General features: G+C 46.1%; 1 protein-coding gene across 1 annotated transcript in view; it reads right to left on the bottom strand.

Moving 5' to 3' along the window:
• The window catches only part of CDH13 (cadherin 13), a 1120403-nt gene extending 1110070 nt beyond the window's left edge, over positions 1–10333 (bottom strand). The window contains exon 1 of the mRNA XM_051847323.3: positions 10262–10333. Within this exon, the coding sequence (XP_051703283.1) occupies positions 10262–10303 (42 nt within the window). The 5' untranslated portion in view covers positions 10304–10333. The remainder of the gene's footprint in view (positions 1–10261) is intronic.
• Between the last annotated feature and the right edge of the window lie 8434 nt (positions 10334–18767).

Below are 18767 nucleotides of genomic sequence, written 5' to 3'. Positions count from 1 at the left end.
GGAAGTCAGCAAACCACCTTTAGTGCCAAACAAGGACGTCACCCGAAGGGAAAGAAAATCTGATTCTTAGCAGTGAACCTCTAAATGTAACAGATTTATCCACGTGCTAATGGCAGCACTGAACTTGGGCAGCTTCCCAACATGAGTGCATGGGCTGGGGTTCTGTGACCAGAGAAGAGCCAATCAATTGTGCCTTCTAGGGGCAGCTCATCCCCAAGAGGGGACAAAGGAATTTATTTGTCAATGTATATGGCACACAAGTCACTCCACCTGTACCAATCAATGGTACAGAGCCAGAGGTAGAGCAGAGACCAGGGCTTTCACACTAATGGAGCTCTTACCACATGAAGGGACACAGACACGAGGGGTGGAGGACAAACACTCTCTTTCTGTGATGCTGTTTTCTTGGACAGAAGCCTCACTTCACCAACTGTATCTTAAGTCTAACAGCTGAGCATACAGAACTATTGAACTGAGTAAGGTGCTGAGATCACACTTTCTGTAGCCAACACAGAATGTCCTCGGGGAGTCAGGGAGTGGCCCTCTCATGGGCAATTCTGTCTGGACTCCGTCTGAGTCAGGAAGCTTCCCCCATCACAGGCCAGCTCACTCCCCTGGTTGCACCCAGTGTCCAGTAGGTCATGACCATCACCCACCACTTAGGGATCAGCACGAAACAGGAGGGCACCACCTTCTGTGTGAGCAGCCTCCAGTGACTAAAGAAAGTTATCCGCATAACCCCCAGCTCTGCTTAGGAGTACGTTACTTCATTTTTAATCCTTTCTCAAATATTAGGGCTTATAAAATGTTCATCCACATAATTCACCTTTAGTGAGGATTCCCCTGTAAATTGTCAATGTCAGTTATGCTTCAGTCTATCAATTGCTGTAAAGCATATCACTGGAAGGCAAAGCCTATAGGTAGAGTTAATCAATCGATCAAGCAATCTCATAATCACATGCCCTGAATGGCACTGCTTATGGAGAGGACCACACTCCTCCCTGAATAGAAATCAAGTCACTTTTGTGTTCTCAGAGCCCTCACCCTTTGCTGACTCCTATGAAAGATTTGCATATCCTGTACTTTCACTTCTTGTTTCTGAGTTGGAACTCCAGAATTCTACTCTGCCTTATCACACCTCCTCTTTGCAAAAGGTAGCCAGTGGGAGGGGATTAAAAGCACAGGCAGCTGTCAAGCAGACATAGTACAAGCTGTGGATATGATTCTCTGAGCTTCTGTTTTCTCATTTACGAAACTATCCTAAGGATACTCAAGCCATGAGATTGTTATGAGGAGAGAATCAGACCATGAACAAAAATGGCTTGGCACAATACCTGACATAGAGAAGCAAATATATAAATATTAGCTCTCATAATTCCTTTGGTGCATACATAAATATTATCATAAAAAGACATAAGTAAGTAAGAAGTATGTGACATGAGGTAGAATCATGATTTGATCCAATCATCTTAGAAATTACTTTGGAGCTGTGTGTATAAAACCACTGATAAGCTGAATTTTTAATTATTTTAACATCATTACAGGAGATAATTGAAAACTCCAGTGTATCTGTGAGTTGGGAAATCTGCAGATGTCTTAGGAAGATAAATGTCTTTTTTCAAATCAACCTTTTTTAAAATCAACCTCATTCTCTCTCTCTCTCTCTCTCTCTCTCTCTCTCTCCCTGCCTTTGCTTTCCAAATAGAAATACAATTTTGAAGTCAATCTGCCTTCTTTGGGAGCCTCTACCATTTCATACGATGCCTCACCATCTCTGTCAGCAATTCTACAATCAAGTCCTGGGATGGAATTCCCATAGGATTACAAATTTGGGCTAGACAAGGAACTGCCTCTCTCTTTGCTTACTTTGTCCTGTGTTATCACTTATTCATATCTGTGATGTCTTTCATATAGCTAGAGTGCATTCTTCATATAGCTAGAGAAGATGAACCCAAATGCCAGCCAGGTGGTTGAGCTTTTCAGAAGCCATAAATGCATTTCTTTCCTCTTCATCTTTCTCTGAACATTTCTATAAGGGCCTTTCTTGCTCAGGTTTAGTTTTACTATCAAGCCAGGCACATCCTGCAGTTTAGACTCTCTAGCATATCGATATGTTAATCCATTACAGCCACTCCTCTTGATACTCAAACCCTTGGCCATATAACTTTGCAGGGCCTCTCACTTTGGACTGATTATGATTCCTGACCTCTTAACTCTGGACTCAACCATGTAATACACTTTGGCCAACAGGATCTTAGCAAGCATAACTCAATCCCTTGTATCTCTGTGACTGCCTCACACACATTTTCCAGCTATGCTCCCAGATGATGGAAGCCATCCCAATCATCCCAGTGACAGATCAGAGTGTTGAGCAGACCCAGTCTGCAGCAACAGAGTCAGCGATGAACCTGCAGCCAACCCCAGAAAAACAGGACACACAAAATCACCCAAATCCAGCCAATACTGTCTAAACCCTAGAGATTTGTAGGCTAAGTAAATATTAGGGCCATATGCCAATGCATTATGGCTTGTTGTTACTCAACAGCATTGTAGTAATACTCATAGGTAACTAATGCAGCCTCCCCTGCATGAATCTATTAAGAATATAACAGGTATGGAACCTTTCCCCATCCCTATCAGTCACACTTCAGTTAAGCTTAAGGCAATAAAAAAAGCTTGGGAGTGGATACTCTTGGTCCCATCTGAATGGCTGATATCACAGTCAGGAACCACATAACCTCAGTGCACTGGAAACCTGATGATTCCCTTGAACAAAAAAAATTGTCCAATTCTACCAATAGACATGATCACTAGACACAGAGGCAACATTCAGTTTGACACTAACGCATTCACAGTGGATGGCTTGTCTATTCTCTGTCATCTAGAACAATTCTACCATCAAAAGTCTGCTTTTGATGTATGAAATCTTGGGATAGTTAACAACTTTTTGTGCAGCTTGGATTTTTTTTCTTTCACAGAGAGCTATTTTAAATACCCCCAAACTTGTGTGGGAGTGCCAATCGGCCACATTTAATTGGCCAGATTGCTAGCCTCGGCAACGGAGCACTTTTCAGAAAATTAAACATAGACATGATTGTTACTTTGCTCTGTTATTGTGGCTACAGAATGGCAAACCAATCTGTTGAAACCAAAAAACCCAGCCGCTCAATTATCTGTCGGGCTTATACAGCTAAATACCCCCATAAGCCAATTTTTTTCCCACTTAACCGAGGTAGATTTTTGATTGGATAGATTGTTTGCTTGGCACTGTGCATGGACATGACTCAAGGTCTTCTTAACAGTCTGTCTACTTCTTGGGAAAAGGTTGGTCTTATAAATGCAAGCCCTCACTCACTCATTCAGTCACTTAATCTGAAGGTATTTATTGCACAGCTCTGTGCCAGAGACTTTGCTAGGTGCTGGGAATAAAGAAAGCTAAATAACAATGAATTAAGTAAACAATTAGAAGATGGTAAGGCAGAGGTGGATGTGAGCTTCTGATTCTAATGGTTCTCAGCCAGGAACAGTTGCCCTCCCTGCTGAGGGAGCATCTGCCAGGATCTGGAGATGTTTTTATTGATCACAAAGTGGGCGGGAGGTGGGGGCAGGAGCTTTCAGAATGTAGTAGTGTAGAATCTACAATGGATTCCTACAATGGAATGACTGCTCTCACAACAAAGGATTCTCCAGCCCAGAATGTTGATAGTATGGAATTTAAAAATCTCTGTTTTAACAACTGATGTTATATGTTGCAGCAGGCTATGTCACCACTTGCAACACTGGCAACCCATATACAAGCACTGATTTGAGTCACAATTGCTCTGCTTCCAATCCAGCTCCCTGCTAAGGTGGCTGGGAAATCAGCAGATGACGGCCCATGCCACCACCCACACTGGGGACTAGAATGGAATTCCTGGCTCCTGGCTTCAGCTTGATCCTGGCCACACCATTGTGGCCATTTGGGGAGTGAACCAGCAATGAAAGGTCTCTTACTTCTCTCTCTGTCATTCTGTCTTTCAAATAAATTTTTAAAAATCTTAAAACAAAAAAACCTGCTCTAAAGACACACACTGAACTAATTTCTTTAAGAGCAAAGTCTATCTAATCCATGCTGAATCTTCTGTCCAAGTACAGAACCAAGCTCAGGCAGGTGTTCCATAAATGCTAGTTGTCTGGCTGGCAGGCTGGATGTCACATTCAGTAGACGGTATCAATGGATATACACAATGGGCATTGATAGAGTTGTTCAGGCCATCAGACATTAAGCAGATGTTTATGTTATCCTCTGGAGTTTAGATGACTCCAAGGAGGGAAATGATCTGGTAATTTTGACATGATTTTCAGAGGATTGTGCTTAGTGATAAATTTGGTATTCAAGAAAACCCCACAGTTCTGACCTTAGCCTCTCTCTCAGGTCCCCCTTAACTCAGATAAGATGTGCCGAGATGTTCCTGCTCATCTCCTTGGCCTGAAATGAAGATAATCTGTCTTCTTTTATTTCTTAACCACTGGAAATGAGAGTGAATTCATCACACCCAACACTTGGTAGATTCATTTGGCCAATTATTCCACTTTGGGTCTGAACTCATCCCTAGTAATGTACAATCTGTTTTAGTTGTTAATTTTTAATGGTGTGATTCTGGCTTGTCCTTCAAACAAGCTGAGTTGAAACACTGATTTATTTTTATCTGTTTCATCAATGCCAAAGAACAGAATAAATTACTCAAGAGTATATTCCCTTGCCTATGCTTCCCCCACCATAAGAGATTATGAAAATAAATGCCCAAGGCTTGATCTTTCTGACAGACTGGCTGTGCACCCTGTTATGAATAAGAGCCAGGTTGTTGCTGCAGCAGGAGACATCCTAAGGCCAGCAGGATCCTGCCCCTGCCTTTCAGGGGATCACAGGAAGGAGCGAGTGAGATGATAGCAGGTGCACCTGGTGTCACGGAGGATCCAGAAATCACTGATATGTCTACGTCTCCCATCAGGTGATGTGATTCTTTGGACAGAGACCAGGCCCTTAATGAAAATACTATTCTTACCCAGTTTAAATTTGGTTCCTCATTAGAAATCCTCCAAGGAGAATCACATATTGGAGCAAGTGTTTGGAAAATGTTTCTTCTTAATGATTCAGATAAGATGTTAAGTTTCACCAGCACAGGTCTGGCCAGCCAGGTTCAGCTGTTCACTTGCCGTCCTGCCCCTAACACTGTGTGCTGTACTAACATAGCACAGCACTTGGAAACCCACCAAGCAGCTGTCACCACAACTGTTCTGATGAACCAGATACACTTGGACAAAGTTAAAAGAGGTGAAAAGAAAAATTCCTTTGTTGGTTCAGCAAACACCTACTATGCCAGGCATAACGCCAGGTAGAGGCAAGACGAAGCATCAGGCACACACATGCACTGCTTTCTAGTTGCTTCCAGTTCACTGCAGGAGAAGGGTTGAGATTTGTTTTGGTTTGGAGCCCCCCTTCCTTTCTGTAGTTCTCTAAATACCCAAAGAGAGAGGCAGACCTCTTTGACTATGTCTTTCCTTTCCTCAATTTTCAGATGCTTATAATTTCTATCTCTTCCCCAAAATTCTGCTCTCATCCTTGAAAAGGCACAAATGAGAAGCCTGGAGGAACGCAGCTGCCAAAGTCGGTGTGTGGGTCAATGTCAGTCAAGGCCAGGATTCCCTAAGATTCTTTTTCTTTTTCTTGTGCTACTTGTCTGTTACAAAATGGCTTCAGAAATTCTAGGTTCCATGTCCACAGATTATACAAAGAGAGAAGCAAACACTGGACATCCTTTTCATCTAGATCTGATTCTTCCAATAAAGGATCAAAGGGCCACGTGGAAAGTCCCATCCTATAGATTTTATTATGGTCGTTTAAAACACTGACACATGACTGCTTCTAACTGGAAGGTGGCATATAGGAAAGGGTTGTATTTGGGGGTCAGTTTAGCCAAGCAGCAGAGTCTGTCAAACAGTTCATCAGTAAAACAGCACCTAAGAAACAGATATTTATAAAGAAAGTCTTTGGGACATTTCTCCCACATTGACCAACTAAATGGAGGTACTAGAGATATATATGAATTTCTTAAAAGTGGAAATTTGTGAAATTACAAATAGGTTACATAGTCTTGAATATTTTCCATTTTATTATATCACTAACCATTCCATCAACTCTATGGTACCAATTTAATTATTTTTAAGGATTTTGTTTATTTACTTGAGAGGTAGAGTTACAGATAGAAAGAGGGAGAGACAGAGAGAAAAGTCTTCCATTCACTGGTTCACTCCCCAGATGGCCACAATGGCCGATCTGAAGCCAGGATCCAGGAGCCTCTTCCAGGTCTCCCCTGCAAGTGCAGGGGCCCAAGCACTTGGGCCATCCTCCACTGCTTTCACAGGCCATAAGCAGAGAGCTGTTCAGAAGAGGAGCAGCCAGGACATGAACCAGCACCCATACAGGATGCTGGCTTCACAATCAGAGGCTTACCCTACTATGCCACAGTGCCAGACCCTCAATTCAATTATTAAGCCCATTTACAAACTGAGATTAACAGAGATGAGTGACTTGTCTACAGTCATACAGACAAGAAAGGCCGAGTTGTCCTCCTTGACTCGGCACTCGAGCAAATGTGCAGAATAAAACCTCCTGAAGCAGACATATGTGCACAAATTCCAAGCACTCATGGAGAAAGGGGCGATTAGAGTGTAGTGGATTTAGCCGTTCAACACTTTTTTTTTTCAAGAGCAAGTAAGCTTTGAACCAAGAATTCCAAGGTAGTTGAAAGAGCAATTCATTCACACATTTTTACTTGTTGCCCAAAAGAAGCCCTCCAGTTGTGGACTTAGATGCTTCCAGAGATAGCAGTAGTAAAGAAAGGCCGAGGCAGGTCAGGGAGAGACAGATTCAGTGCCTTAAACATACAGGTCCTCACAGAGTAGCCTGGCTTTATCTCAACATGGCATCCACTGTGCCCGCCCCCTTTCCTAATGGTACCACGTGCCCCTCGCCCATGGCCCTGGCAATAACCACCACAATAGGCATCCTGGTGGAAGCTTATTCTTTGCTCGGTCCCACTGCATCTGATGGAACAGGAGAGCAACATACAGTCCATCTCTTGGGGCGTGAACAACTCACCTGCAGACTGGAGGGATGGCTGACCTGTTTGCTCCACCCGCCCCCCCAGAGCAGTGATTCTAGTGATTAGACGGAGCCAATTCAAGCCTCTGTGAAACAGAAAATTGCTGCCAATTGTCAGGGCTGGGTCTGCCCAGGCTATATTCAACCCACACACAGTCCCAAGCGTCAAGGTATCTTTTGACTCTGCAGTCCCTGTTCCAAAACCAAGACTCACCTCTCAGGAGTGAAGAAAGGCCATTTCATAGGCAGTAATTGCATAATATACCGAGTGTAACCAAAGGGAGCCCCCCGAGCGCCATTACTTTGAGGAGTCTGTCAGTGTTTTCATTACAGTCCATTTTCTGCAGTGATTTCTCTTCACTCGTGAACCTGGGCTGACAGCTGGGGCTTAGCACCCATGGACCCAGCCCAGGAGCACCGGCTGGAGTTTAATTTACTTGGAGTTGTTTGGCCAGTTCCTTACCGAGGACTTGAAGTCTAGCTTTGAGTTCTCTAGCATTTCTGCAACAGTTCTTGTTCTCAACATCCTCAATAACTCACCTGAAAATTGGGCTTTGCTGACAGGCTGAACTACGCCAAGCCAGGAACACAAACAGGGGAGTCATTTTTCACACTTTTCAAAGGGCCATTTTTGGGTGGTCAGAGGAAAGGATCTGTAGTTGAGATCCATGGATATAGTTTACGCTTCTTTTTGAGTAAAAAAAAAAAAAAAGAGGAATCATGAAAACCCACATAATCATTTAAAAGTTATTTCCTCTTCTTCCTAGCCTTGAGGGCAAGCTCTGAGTTCTCCTGCAGAAGGTGAAACATCACCTACAATGCCTCCGTCCCCAATATGTACCTCTTTGGGAAACAGAAAGAGGGTCCCAGAACCCACATTTGGCACAGAAAAGCTAAATCCTAGAAATTAATCCAAAAAGGTACCCCAAGGAATAGCTCCCAAGTTACCTAATTTCCTGTCTTGAACCTGGTGTTCAATAAATCTCAGGATTCCAGCTCTGAGACCAGGATCCAGCCCAAAAGCCAACAATCTATCTCAAGGCTCGCACAAGTTAAGGGAAGACAGAAAATCACTCTTAAAATGTTCCTCCCTCATTTTTCTCTCCCTGGTCTTCTTGGGCACTAATGGAAGAACAAGCTATGAGTTTTCTGCACAGACGGTCTCTATAAGGCACAGACATGACCACAAGCCCCTGGAATTCTTAAACCAGTTTCTTCACTCTTACCATCATGCTCACCGTCAGCAACATCTGAGTGCCAGTTCCACCATAACCAGGCTCAACCATGGCATTTTTCAAGAGCTTGCTTCCAGGAGGGCTTTGTACTATGTGCTTTCCTGATGCGCTTCCAGCTGATCCTCACTGCCAGCTTCTACAAGCTTAGGCAAGGCTTTTACTCCCAAGCTCAAGAGAACGAGGCTTGAAAAGGCGACGTGACACGCCTAAGGGCACTGTCGCTCCCCGTCTTCGTGGGGGAACGACACAGGACCCTGCGCTGTTCTTTCTGTCTGCTCGGCCCTCCCCGGGTTTGCTGCTGGTTCTTCCCGGGTTGGCTACTATCCCTTCCACCTCCGTGGAAGGGCAGTTCCCCCTGGCCACATTCCCCACTTCCGCAGGGGAGCGGCACACCGCCGGCCGGCTTTCTCGGGGGCTGCACGAGTTCCCTTAGATGTTCCCCATAGATGTTCCCCGTGCATGCCGTCTCTCTCCTCCTTTATAGTCCTCCTCCGCCAATCCCAACTCGGCTGCCCACACGCCGAGTACGCTGCTCTCCTCCAATCAGGAGCAAGTCCTACAATTTATTAGTTGAACTGGAGGCAGCTGTGCGGAAGCTGTTTACTTCTCTCCCAGCGCCATATTGTGGGAGAGCAGATGCATAGAATAAGTCTTAATTCGAGTAACTCAGTCTAGTCCGGATTGCTCCCCACAGGCACCACATCGGAAGCCACTGGGAATGCTTACGTGCTGGGCGACTGTGGGGCTCTGATTACCAACCACTCACCACAGCACTGGCTCCCCATGAAGCCAGCGCAGAGGTGGTATTTGGAGTCAGCACGTTTCTCAGGGGGCGCTCTTGGGACCAACACTTGTAGAAGGTAGGGGAAGAAGTGGACAGAGGGGGAAGCTGGGCTCTGATACAAGCTTAAGAGCCTCCTGGCCCCCCTTTAGAGTGCCTCAGGGGCTAGAACAGCCTGCCTATCAGCCTGTCCTGCTTTGGCCCAGAAAACTGGACCTTTGTGCCCTGTATTCCTATTCCTATTGCTACTGAAACATATTACATGAGCTCAGAGGATGAAGGTCAGAAGTACAAAATGGAGCACCTGGGCCAACAGGACTACAGCCTCGGCTCCCATCACATCTGTTCTGCCTCTGCCCCTTCTGCCTTGCCCTTCCCTCGTCATCCTCGTGAGGACGCTAGGCTGCCTTACCTCCAAGAACCTGGCTTCATCACATCTGTAAAGAACCTCTGCCATGTAAAGCACTGCACTTCCAGGTTCCCAGGATTAGCATGTGGGCATCATGGGAGACCAGCACTCGGCCTGCCAATCACTCACTGTCCGTGGGTGCTGAGCATGAAGGTTGACCTCTGGCTGCATATCTTAGGCTGTAGTTCCTTCCTAAAGAGGGACCTGGGGGCCACGTCCATGTACATCACAACCCTAGAAACGTCAGGTTCAACCCAGCCCAGACTATCCCTGCCTTTGGTCTAGACTTGCATTTTCCGAGCTTTGAATCCCAGCTCTGAGCTCCACCGCAGACTCCACTGCTGAGTGTGCTGCATCCTCCCTGTCCTATGAATCACAAGACTCCGATTTTATATTTATGACCAACTGGTTAAACGGCTCTGAGTGTCTGACCACAGCTCAGTTGTCCATTCCTGCAATAATCATCTGTCCCTTTGTATTCAGAAAGCAGCACAGACTAGGAACTGTGAAGACCGCTTTTGGCGCTGAGCAGTTGTGTTTGGGGGGACAGCTCTCCCGTTGCTGTGAATGTGTTACACTGAAGCATATTTCCACCCATCTGCAGCCATGCCTTATTGCAGGTAACTGTGAACAAAATAAGCAATACCACCGCAAAGGAGCTGCTGCCGCTTCGTATACAGCCCCTCAGTTACCTGTGCTAAGGCCAGAGGTTCCTCTTCTTGAGTTCCTTCCATACTCGCCAAGCAGCAACTACCACCTGGAGACACCTGGGAGATTTAAGAAACCAAGTAAGAAAAAGCTGATAGGCCCACTTTAAAAAGCACCAAGGCCCGAGAAGCCCCTCTTCTTTGATCCTGCCTTCTGCGTGACTCCCTTTCTATGTGGTGCGTCTTGCAGAGTAAATGAGAAACATCACTCTGTCCCTTAGAGTGGACATGTGTTATGGTTTTGCCTGCCTTTTGTGCCTTTCGTTGGAGGAGAACTAACTCATTGCTCTGCAGGGACTCTAGCAGAGACCTCATCGCTGTACTTCCTTGCTGGTGGGTGTTGAACCCAGGAGTCTCAAAGCTCTTGTTAGAGCCACCCACTCACTCAATATCTATCCCCTCTCTCTTTTTCTCCTCTCCCTCTCTGCCCCATCTATCCCTCCTCCTCTTCCTCCTCTTCCTCTCTATCTCCTTCTCTCCCCATATATCCCTCTCCCTTCTCCTCTCCCTTCTCCTCTCTTCTCTCTCTCTCTCTCCATCCCTACCTCTTCCCCTTTGCCTTTTTTCTCTTTACTCCCTCTGCCCCTTTACATTTCTAAGCTACCCAGACCAGAGTCTGGGTTGCTGGCTGTCTTCTCAGGAGACAGAGAGAATCAGAGCTCTGAATTCTTCACTGAACCCCTGGATCCAATCATGCCCAAAGATAGAACTACATCTTTCTAGTATATCAGCCAAGGCAGGTTTCTGTAAACGTAAGTTATTTTTAATAGTTTCTACCAAACAACATTGAAACTATCATCTTGCCTCTTTTGTTTCACTCTAGATGTTTCTTAGTAGCCTCAAATGCAACATGCTTGAAAATTTAAATTGCCTATGCCCATTTCTGCTAACATCGCTGTCTTTTCCCCCAAATATCTCCATTTTCCACATTGCTAGCCCCTGGAACCCCTGCCTATGCTAGAATCTCTCTTTCCTTCAAGACACCAACTCTCCAGTTGTGTTCCCTTTGTCAGATGTGGATGGCTCTCCCAAAAGCACAGCAGGAGTCTCCCCTAAGGCCCCTTTCCAGACTTTGTTTCCACCAGGCCCCCTTATCTGTCAAAGAACTCAGTGGTCCCATGAGGTACAGACAGGCTCCCAATGTCCCTGCATGACCTCTGAAGTGGGGTGCAGTACACACAGGCCAGACTAGGACTCAGTCTTAGCTCTGCTCCTCGGCTGTGTGACTCTGATAAAATCATTAGCCTCTCTAACCCAGTACTCTCACTAATTTCTATAATTTAAAATTTTTATTTATTTATTTTTGAAACAAGAAGTGAGAAACAAACACAGCTGCCATAAATGGTTCACTCTCTAAATGCCTGCAACACCTGAGGCCAGGTTAGGCTGAAGCAGGGGTCCAGGAACTCCAGCTAGGTCTCCCGGATGGGTGGCAGGGACCCAACTACCTGAGCCATCACTGCTGCTCCCCGGGGTGCACGTCAGTAGGAAGCTAGGCTCAGGAGTGGAGCCAGGCACTCTGATAGTGGGTGTGGGTGTGCCAAGTGGCATCTTAACCACTGTGCCCAATGCCTGCCTGTCTTCGTTTGTAAAAGTGAGAGAGAACAATACCCACCTTGTGCAGGGGGGGTGAGAAATAAACCAGTTGCTACCTGTTCAGTGCTTAGCACAGGTACTACAGCAGCTGCACCAACAATTAACCCAACAGATAGTTACTGAGCACTCACTGAGTATTTGTTCAGGTACTATTCTCAGGACTCAACTTACATAGAGAGAAAACAGTCTGGACTTCAGCCTCACCTGGTTAATGGCACCCTTCAGTGCTGCCTGACCAGCGTAATGCTGGACACTGATGGCAGGGTGCTGACCACAAAGTGATTCTGACTTCAAGGAACTCATGTCCAACAGGAGAGACAGACAACGGCCATACGCACAGACCCTTTCAAATGCCATCTGACTGTTGCCTTGCCACAGTCCCTAACTGGACCTTCTAGGAACCTTTGTCTCTAAAATTCTACGAGAGACTTTGCTTCCCCAGAAACAAGAACCAGAAGCCCCAGAGGCACAGACGCGAGAAGGCTATGAAATTCCCCGAGTCCCACTTTAGACAGTGTCCTTGCAGCGTCCTACCCAGGGAGGGATCTCTTGGCCCAACGTCCAGGGGCTGATCTGTGGCAGTGACCCCACAGTGGGAGAGAATCGGAGTCTGCAGAAGGACTCCCAGGAGAGCGGCTGGTCCTGACGTCAGGCTCCCTCCCCTCGTCAGAATCGGTTCAACCAAGAGGCCACCCAGGAGGCCTGCTCCAGACGTGTGCTTGCCAGGCATTTCCAGGAATGTGGGCTAAAGAATCTGGAAAGGGGGCTGTACAGAATGCTCTAGGGGTTCTGGGGAGGGGACATGGGAAACAAGGCAACCTCCAGGAACTTTCTGGAAGCAAGTGGAGCAGGGAGCCTCAGTGTTGGGGCACTGACATTGGGCTGGAACTTTCCAGGCATAGCCGTCCTGGTGCACGGCCGATACGGAGCAATGCCACTCACCTCCACTCACACGGCACCAGAGTGCCTCCCCGCAGTGTGGCAGCCAAACGTGAGTCCAGTACTGGCCCTGGGTGGCAAAATACTGCCTGACTGGGAATCACTGGTCTGGATCCAGTGCTTCCGGGAACATAAGGAGTATCCTCAACTTCAGAAAAAGTCCAACACAGAGATCGAAGAGCGTAAAAAAAGGAGGTTCTAACAGCACAGTGAGCAGTGTGAGGAGAGCAAAGGCAGATGCCAGTGTTAGCGCCGCAGTTCAAAGAAGGTGGAAACACAGGGGCCCCCAAATGCCTGGCTGTGCTCTCCTCAGTGACTGCATTTGTCTACAGACAGCATCAAACCCCGCACACATCAGAACTCTCCCTGATGCCGAAGGTGGAGTGTGGCGCTGAGCCAGTCCTCTGACTTTTGCAGGCTCCAGGCTTCATCCTCTGCCAAATGAGGCAGTTGGACTGGTCGTGGAGTGGGGGAGATGTCTGCCATGTCTTACTTCCCTCCCCACAACTGCCATGTCTGTGACAGACATCACTAATCAATCACAGCACACTTGCCTCTTCAGTCTGAGGTCTCCGAGTCCTCCTTCATAGAGTGCTTCCGGAAGGTGCTTCAGCCCCACTAACTGCCATTGCTAACAGGTCCTTAGAGGAGTCATTTCCAATCTGAATTCTGAGGGCATGTGGAGCACTTCCCCAGGGCAGGTAAGCCTCCAGGTTCTGAAAGCTCACCTCACTCAAAGCATTCATATGTTTTACACAACAGACGTAAGAAATTTCACTTGAACAAAGCAATCCTTCAGCTAAGGGACCCGGATCTGGTCAGTTTGCTAGGACTGCTTCACAAAAGACCACAGGCTCAGAGGTCCCAGGCATTTCTTGAACATTGAAATCAAATGGCCAGCAGACACATCAGAAGATGTCAGGAAATGTAAATCTAAACCACAATGAAGTTTCACCTCACCCCAGGTAGAATGACTCTCATACAGAAAGCAACAAACACTAAATGTTGGCAAGGACATGGGGAAAAGGGTACTCTGATACACTGTTGGTGGGAATGTAAATTAGTGCAACCATCATGGAAGACAGTTTGGAGTTCCCTCAGAGTTCTGAAAATAGATCTACCATATGACCCAGCCATTCTACTCCAGGGAATCTACCCAGAGGGAATGAAATCAGCATATGAAGGAGTTATCTGTACCCCCGAGTTTGTCGCAGCTCAATTCTCAATGGCTAAGAAATGGAATCAACCGAGATGCCCATCAACTGTTGACTGAATAAGGAAAGTATGGTATATATATGCTATGGAATACTACTCAAACATTAAAAAATTATGAAATCCTAACTTTTGCAATAAAATGGATGAAACTGGAAGCCATTATGCTTAGAAAAATAAGCCAATCCAAAGAAGACAAATATCATATTTTTCTCTAACATATGGCAGTTAATATAGAACACACAAAAAATGTATACGCATGTAACTGACATCTTGTGATAGGATTGTTGTTTTTAGCCCTTGTTTACACTCCTGTGGAACTGTGGTCTTCCTACTTTTTACTTGTTGAATATTATGGTTAGTGACAAATTAAGCCTCTGATTATAGAGGAGCTTGAAATTATTTCTGTGCAAAAATTAAAGACAAAGAAATGAAGGAAGGAGAGGGGGTTGAAGGAGGGAGACAGAGGGAAGTATGGTTATCTTTTCAGAATGGTATCTATGAAATACATGATATCTGTTTTCTTTATATTAACACAAAAAATTTGAAAACAAAGAAATGTATTGTTTCAGAGTTCTGGAGCCCACACATTGAGGTCAAGTGCCAGCAGGGCTGATTGCTGCCGAGGGCAGCGTGAGAAGCCGCCCCTGCCCTCTCCCCGTTCTGGCTGGGTCACCGGTGATCTCTGGCATTCCTTGGCTGGCAGATGCTCATGCTGAGCTCTGCCTTCATCTTCATACCATACCCCAAAACGCATGTGTGTGAACCCAAATTTTCCCTTTTCACAAGGATGTCAGTCCTAGCATAAGAGGGCCCATTTTAGAGACCTCATTTTAACTTGAATACTTCTGTGAAGAACTTATCTCTGTAAACATCACACTCTGAGATCCAAGGGGTTATGACTTCAACATATAAATTCAGGGGGCACAGTCTAATTCATCACATTCTGACTTCTAGCACCTCAAAAACTCACAACTTCCCACATGCAATATAAACTTACTCTAACACAGCATTCCCAAAATTCTGAACCATCCCATTGTCAACTCTAAATCTAAAATCTCATCAAAAATCATCTAGAACCAGTTTGGTGCTGCAGTTAAAATGTTGCCTGGGGCACCTATATCCCATATTGAAGTGCTTAGATCAAGTTGTGGCTGCACTCTCAATTCCTTCCTAATCATGCACACCCTAGAAACCACAGGTGATAGTTCTAGTGCCTGAGTCTGTCACCCACGTAGGAGACCCAGGTGGGGTTCCAGTCTCCATGCTTTGAGCTGGCTCAGTCCCAGCTATTATAAGAATTTGGGGAGGGCTGGCGCCGCGGCTCAATAAGCTAATCCTCCGCCTGAGGCACCAGCACACCGGGTTCTAGTCCCACTCAGGGATTCTGTCCCGGTTGCCCCTCTTCCAGGCCAGCTCTTTGCTGTGGCCAGGGAGTGCAGTGGAGGATGGCCCAAGTCCTTGGGCCCTGCATCCCATGGGAGACCAGGAGAAGCACCTGGCTCCTGCCTTCGGATCAGCATGGTGTGCTGCAGCGCGCTGGCCATGGTGGCCATTAGAGGGTGAACCAATGGCAAAGGAAGACCTTTCTCTCTGTCTCTCTCTCTCACTGTCCACTCTGCCTGTCAAAAAAAAATTAAAAAATAAAAAAAAAGAATTTGGGGAGTAACCCAGTGGATGAGAGATATCTCTCTGCTCCCCACCTCCCTGTGCCTTTCAGATAAAATAAACAGATAAACAAATGAAACTAAGATAAAACAAAAATCAAGTATGAGTGAGAAAGGATATGACTCATCCTGGGGAAAATTCTTCTCCATCTGTGAACCTGGGAAGGCAGACAAGTTATTGGCTTCCAAAATCCAGTGAAAGTAGAGGGACAGGACAGAGCAGATGGAGTGACCAAGGCAAGAGTCCAATTTTCTGTGGGGCCTAGATACCCTGACATCGCCTTTGTCAGGGCCTTCCCATGAGTGGTTTCTTAATGGGCACCCCATCCCTACTTGGTGTACCCAAGTTCATGGGCCTGTTTCTTGTGGGCTACATTACAAGTCAAAGCTTCTCATAATGGCAATAGGAATCTGGATAATCGAACGCTCAGAATCTGCTGAATATGGTTCTTGAAACCCTGTAAGTAGCTTCTCATTCCCTCCTTGCTTGTATCTATGTGGGAAAAACTAGCAAAATAAATCCAAAATGTTTCTTATTTCTGGCCAGATGAGGCTCAAATGTGCAATGCAATATTCCCATTGCATATAAATTCACTGGGGAACTTCCTGTGAGTGGCTTTGAGCACGCTGGTCTCCCCAGGTTGCTGACGGCCCTGATAGTCATTGTCTTAGTGCCATGGGAGGACAAAAAGCCTTGAAGATCAATGACTTTCAAGGATCAGAGAATGCAAGTCTTTTACTCCAGTTGGATAATGCACTTAGGATTTTAATCAACCCTAACGTGTAGATTTTATACATTATTCAAGACCTCCTCGAGCCCCACATAGATCCTTCTGTTGACAAACACACTGTTAGAAGCGTGGGTTGCCTCACTGCAGTCCCAAGACCCTGTTGTTATGCAAGGCAGCAGCTCCCAGAAGAGCTGAAGTCAACACCTATTTGTGTTCAAGCCATATCTTTGGAAATTGGACATTTTCTGTTCTGAAGAAAACTCCCCAAGTTGCTCCACGTGCTTCGGCGTTAATACCAGCTTCAATGTTAGGTTGACTTCCATGGTGATCCAGAAGGAGTAGCAGGGACAAAGCAGAGGAAACTGCTCTGGGCGGGTGGGAGGGAATGCCCGAGGGGCCCATTGCACTCACTGCTCTGTAGGAAAGGAGCTCTGTGAAACGGGAACAAGTCAGAAGTCCCCATTTCTGCCTTCAGCAGTGCCCCCAAATGAGCTGTGATTGACACCTGGCTCTCAGGATCTTTCAGGCCTTGGAGTAAGGGGGAGTTTAAGTTACAAAATCTATCGACTGCACTGTGGTGTAGTGGGTAAAGCTGCTGCCTCCAGTGCTGACATCCATGTGGTACCGGGTTTGAGTCCCGGATGCTCCACTTCCGATCCGGCTCTCTGCTATGGCCTGGGAAAGCAGCAGAAGATGGTCCAAGTCCTTAGGCTCCAGCACCCACATGGGAGACCCGGAAGAAGCTCCTGGCTCCTGGCTTGGATCCGCACAGTTCTGGCCGTTGCAGCCAATTGTGGAGTGAACCAGCGAACGGAAGACCTCTTTCTCTCTGTGTATAACTCTGACTTTCAAGTAAATAAATAAATCTTAAAAAAAAAAAAAAATCTATCGACCAAGGACCAACTATGCAAATTGCAAAGGGATTAGATTAAGGATCCAAGCTCTGGTAGATCTCAGGGTTTCATTCAACCCATTAACACTTTTATAGCCAAGGTAAAAATCACTTCTCTCCACCTCATTTTCTTTATGTGTTAACACAGGGAAGCAGTTACACTCAGTTTGGGGACTGTACTGCACACTGGTAGAGGACATGATCAATCAATGCAGAGGCTCAGGGCCCAAGAAGTCTTGGGGAAACACCTCCGATCATGCCCCAGCCAGGAGCAATAACAGCGGCAATTTCAGTAGTCATGCTTCTAAGACTCTCCAGCAAGCACTTTGCAGAAGCTATGATTATCCCGACAGTCACAACACATACGAGGAAGCAGCTCATGTGTATCAGTGTAGACCCTATCCTAAGCTTTTCACACAAAAACTCAAACACTATGGGTACTGTATAGACTATAGACTGTATAGACGGGTACTGCAGAGACTCCAAGAGGTGAAGCCTCAAGCACAAAGACGCAGAGCATCAGACCAGAGCGGAGTCCAGGCCTGTCCGGCACCAGAGTCGTGAGTCATATTATAGAAATAGGGGACCTGTCACTGAGCTTCTCTACATCTCAGCTTTCACTGGAAGGGACAATTCCTGGTTCAGAGGTGATTTGAGGAATCCAACTGGGCTTCGAATTTAAAAGACCCACTTTGCACACAGAAAGATCTGACTAAGAAGTTAGGATTTGTTGTTGAACTCAACACAAGGCTGTCATGTGCCTACCAGGAACCCTGTAACTCTGCAGCTGAGAAACTCGCAGAAGTTACTAGGAGCAGTCCACCCTGCAGAGAGGAAGAAAAGAAGCAAAAAAAAAAAAAAAAAAAAAAAAAAATACAAAACAAACCCACATCCTAGAAAAGTAACTGGTTCTCTGGCCATCCCAGAAGGAAAGCATGGTAGGAAGAACGGACGTGCAAAGACAGCCAGGTGAGGTCCCTGCGACCATGTCATCTTACACAGCAAATCTCAAATGTGATCAAGTTTAAATATCTCGAGATGGGGCATTATCCTGGATTTTTGGGTCTGGCCCAATGTCATCACAAGGATCATTGCAAGACGGGGGCAGGGGGATTAGAGAGAGAAGGAGGTATGATGAGAGAAACAGAGAAAATGTGAGAGAGATTAGAAGTTGTTATAGTAGTTGCTTTGAAGATGAGGAAAGGGCATGTGAACCAAGAAATGCAGGAGTCCTTTGGAAGATGGAAAAGTCAAGGGACCCAGTCCTGCCATGCCGTTCTTACTTATGTAGAATACACGCATGCTATCCTAAGTCATTAAGTCTACAGCAGTTGGCTACAGCAGCAATAGGAAACTAACACCCAGTGTCTCTCGCAGAACTCAGCTGACTTAAAACCAAACTCCAGCCAGCACAGGGAGAAAGAAAGGATGGATCTTTTTGATGATGTACCACT

This window comes from Oryctolagus cuniculus, chromosome 18, assembly GCF_051225735.1.
Source record: "Oryctolagus cuniculus isolate XC-2025 breed Fujian yellow rabbit chromosome 18, ASM5122573v1, whole genome shotgun sequence".
In the NCBI taxonomy this organism is placed as follows: Eukaryota; Metazoa; Chordata; class Mammalia; order Lagomorpha; family Leporidae; genus Oryctolagus; species Oryctolagus cuniculus.
Note: the sequence above shows the minus strand (reverse complement) of the source record. Positions and strands in the feature narration are given on the sequence as shown.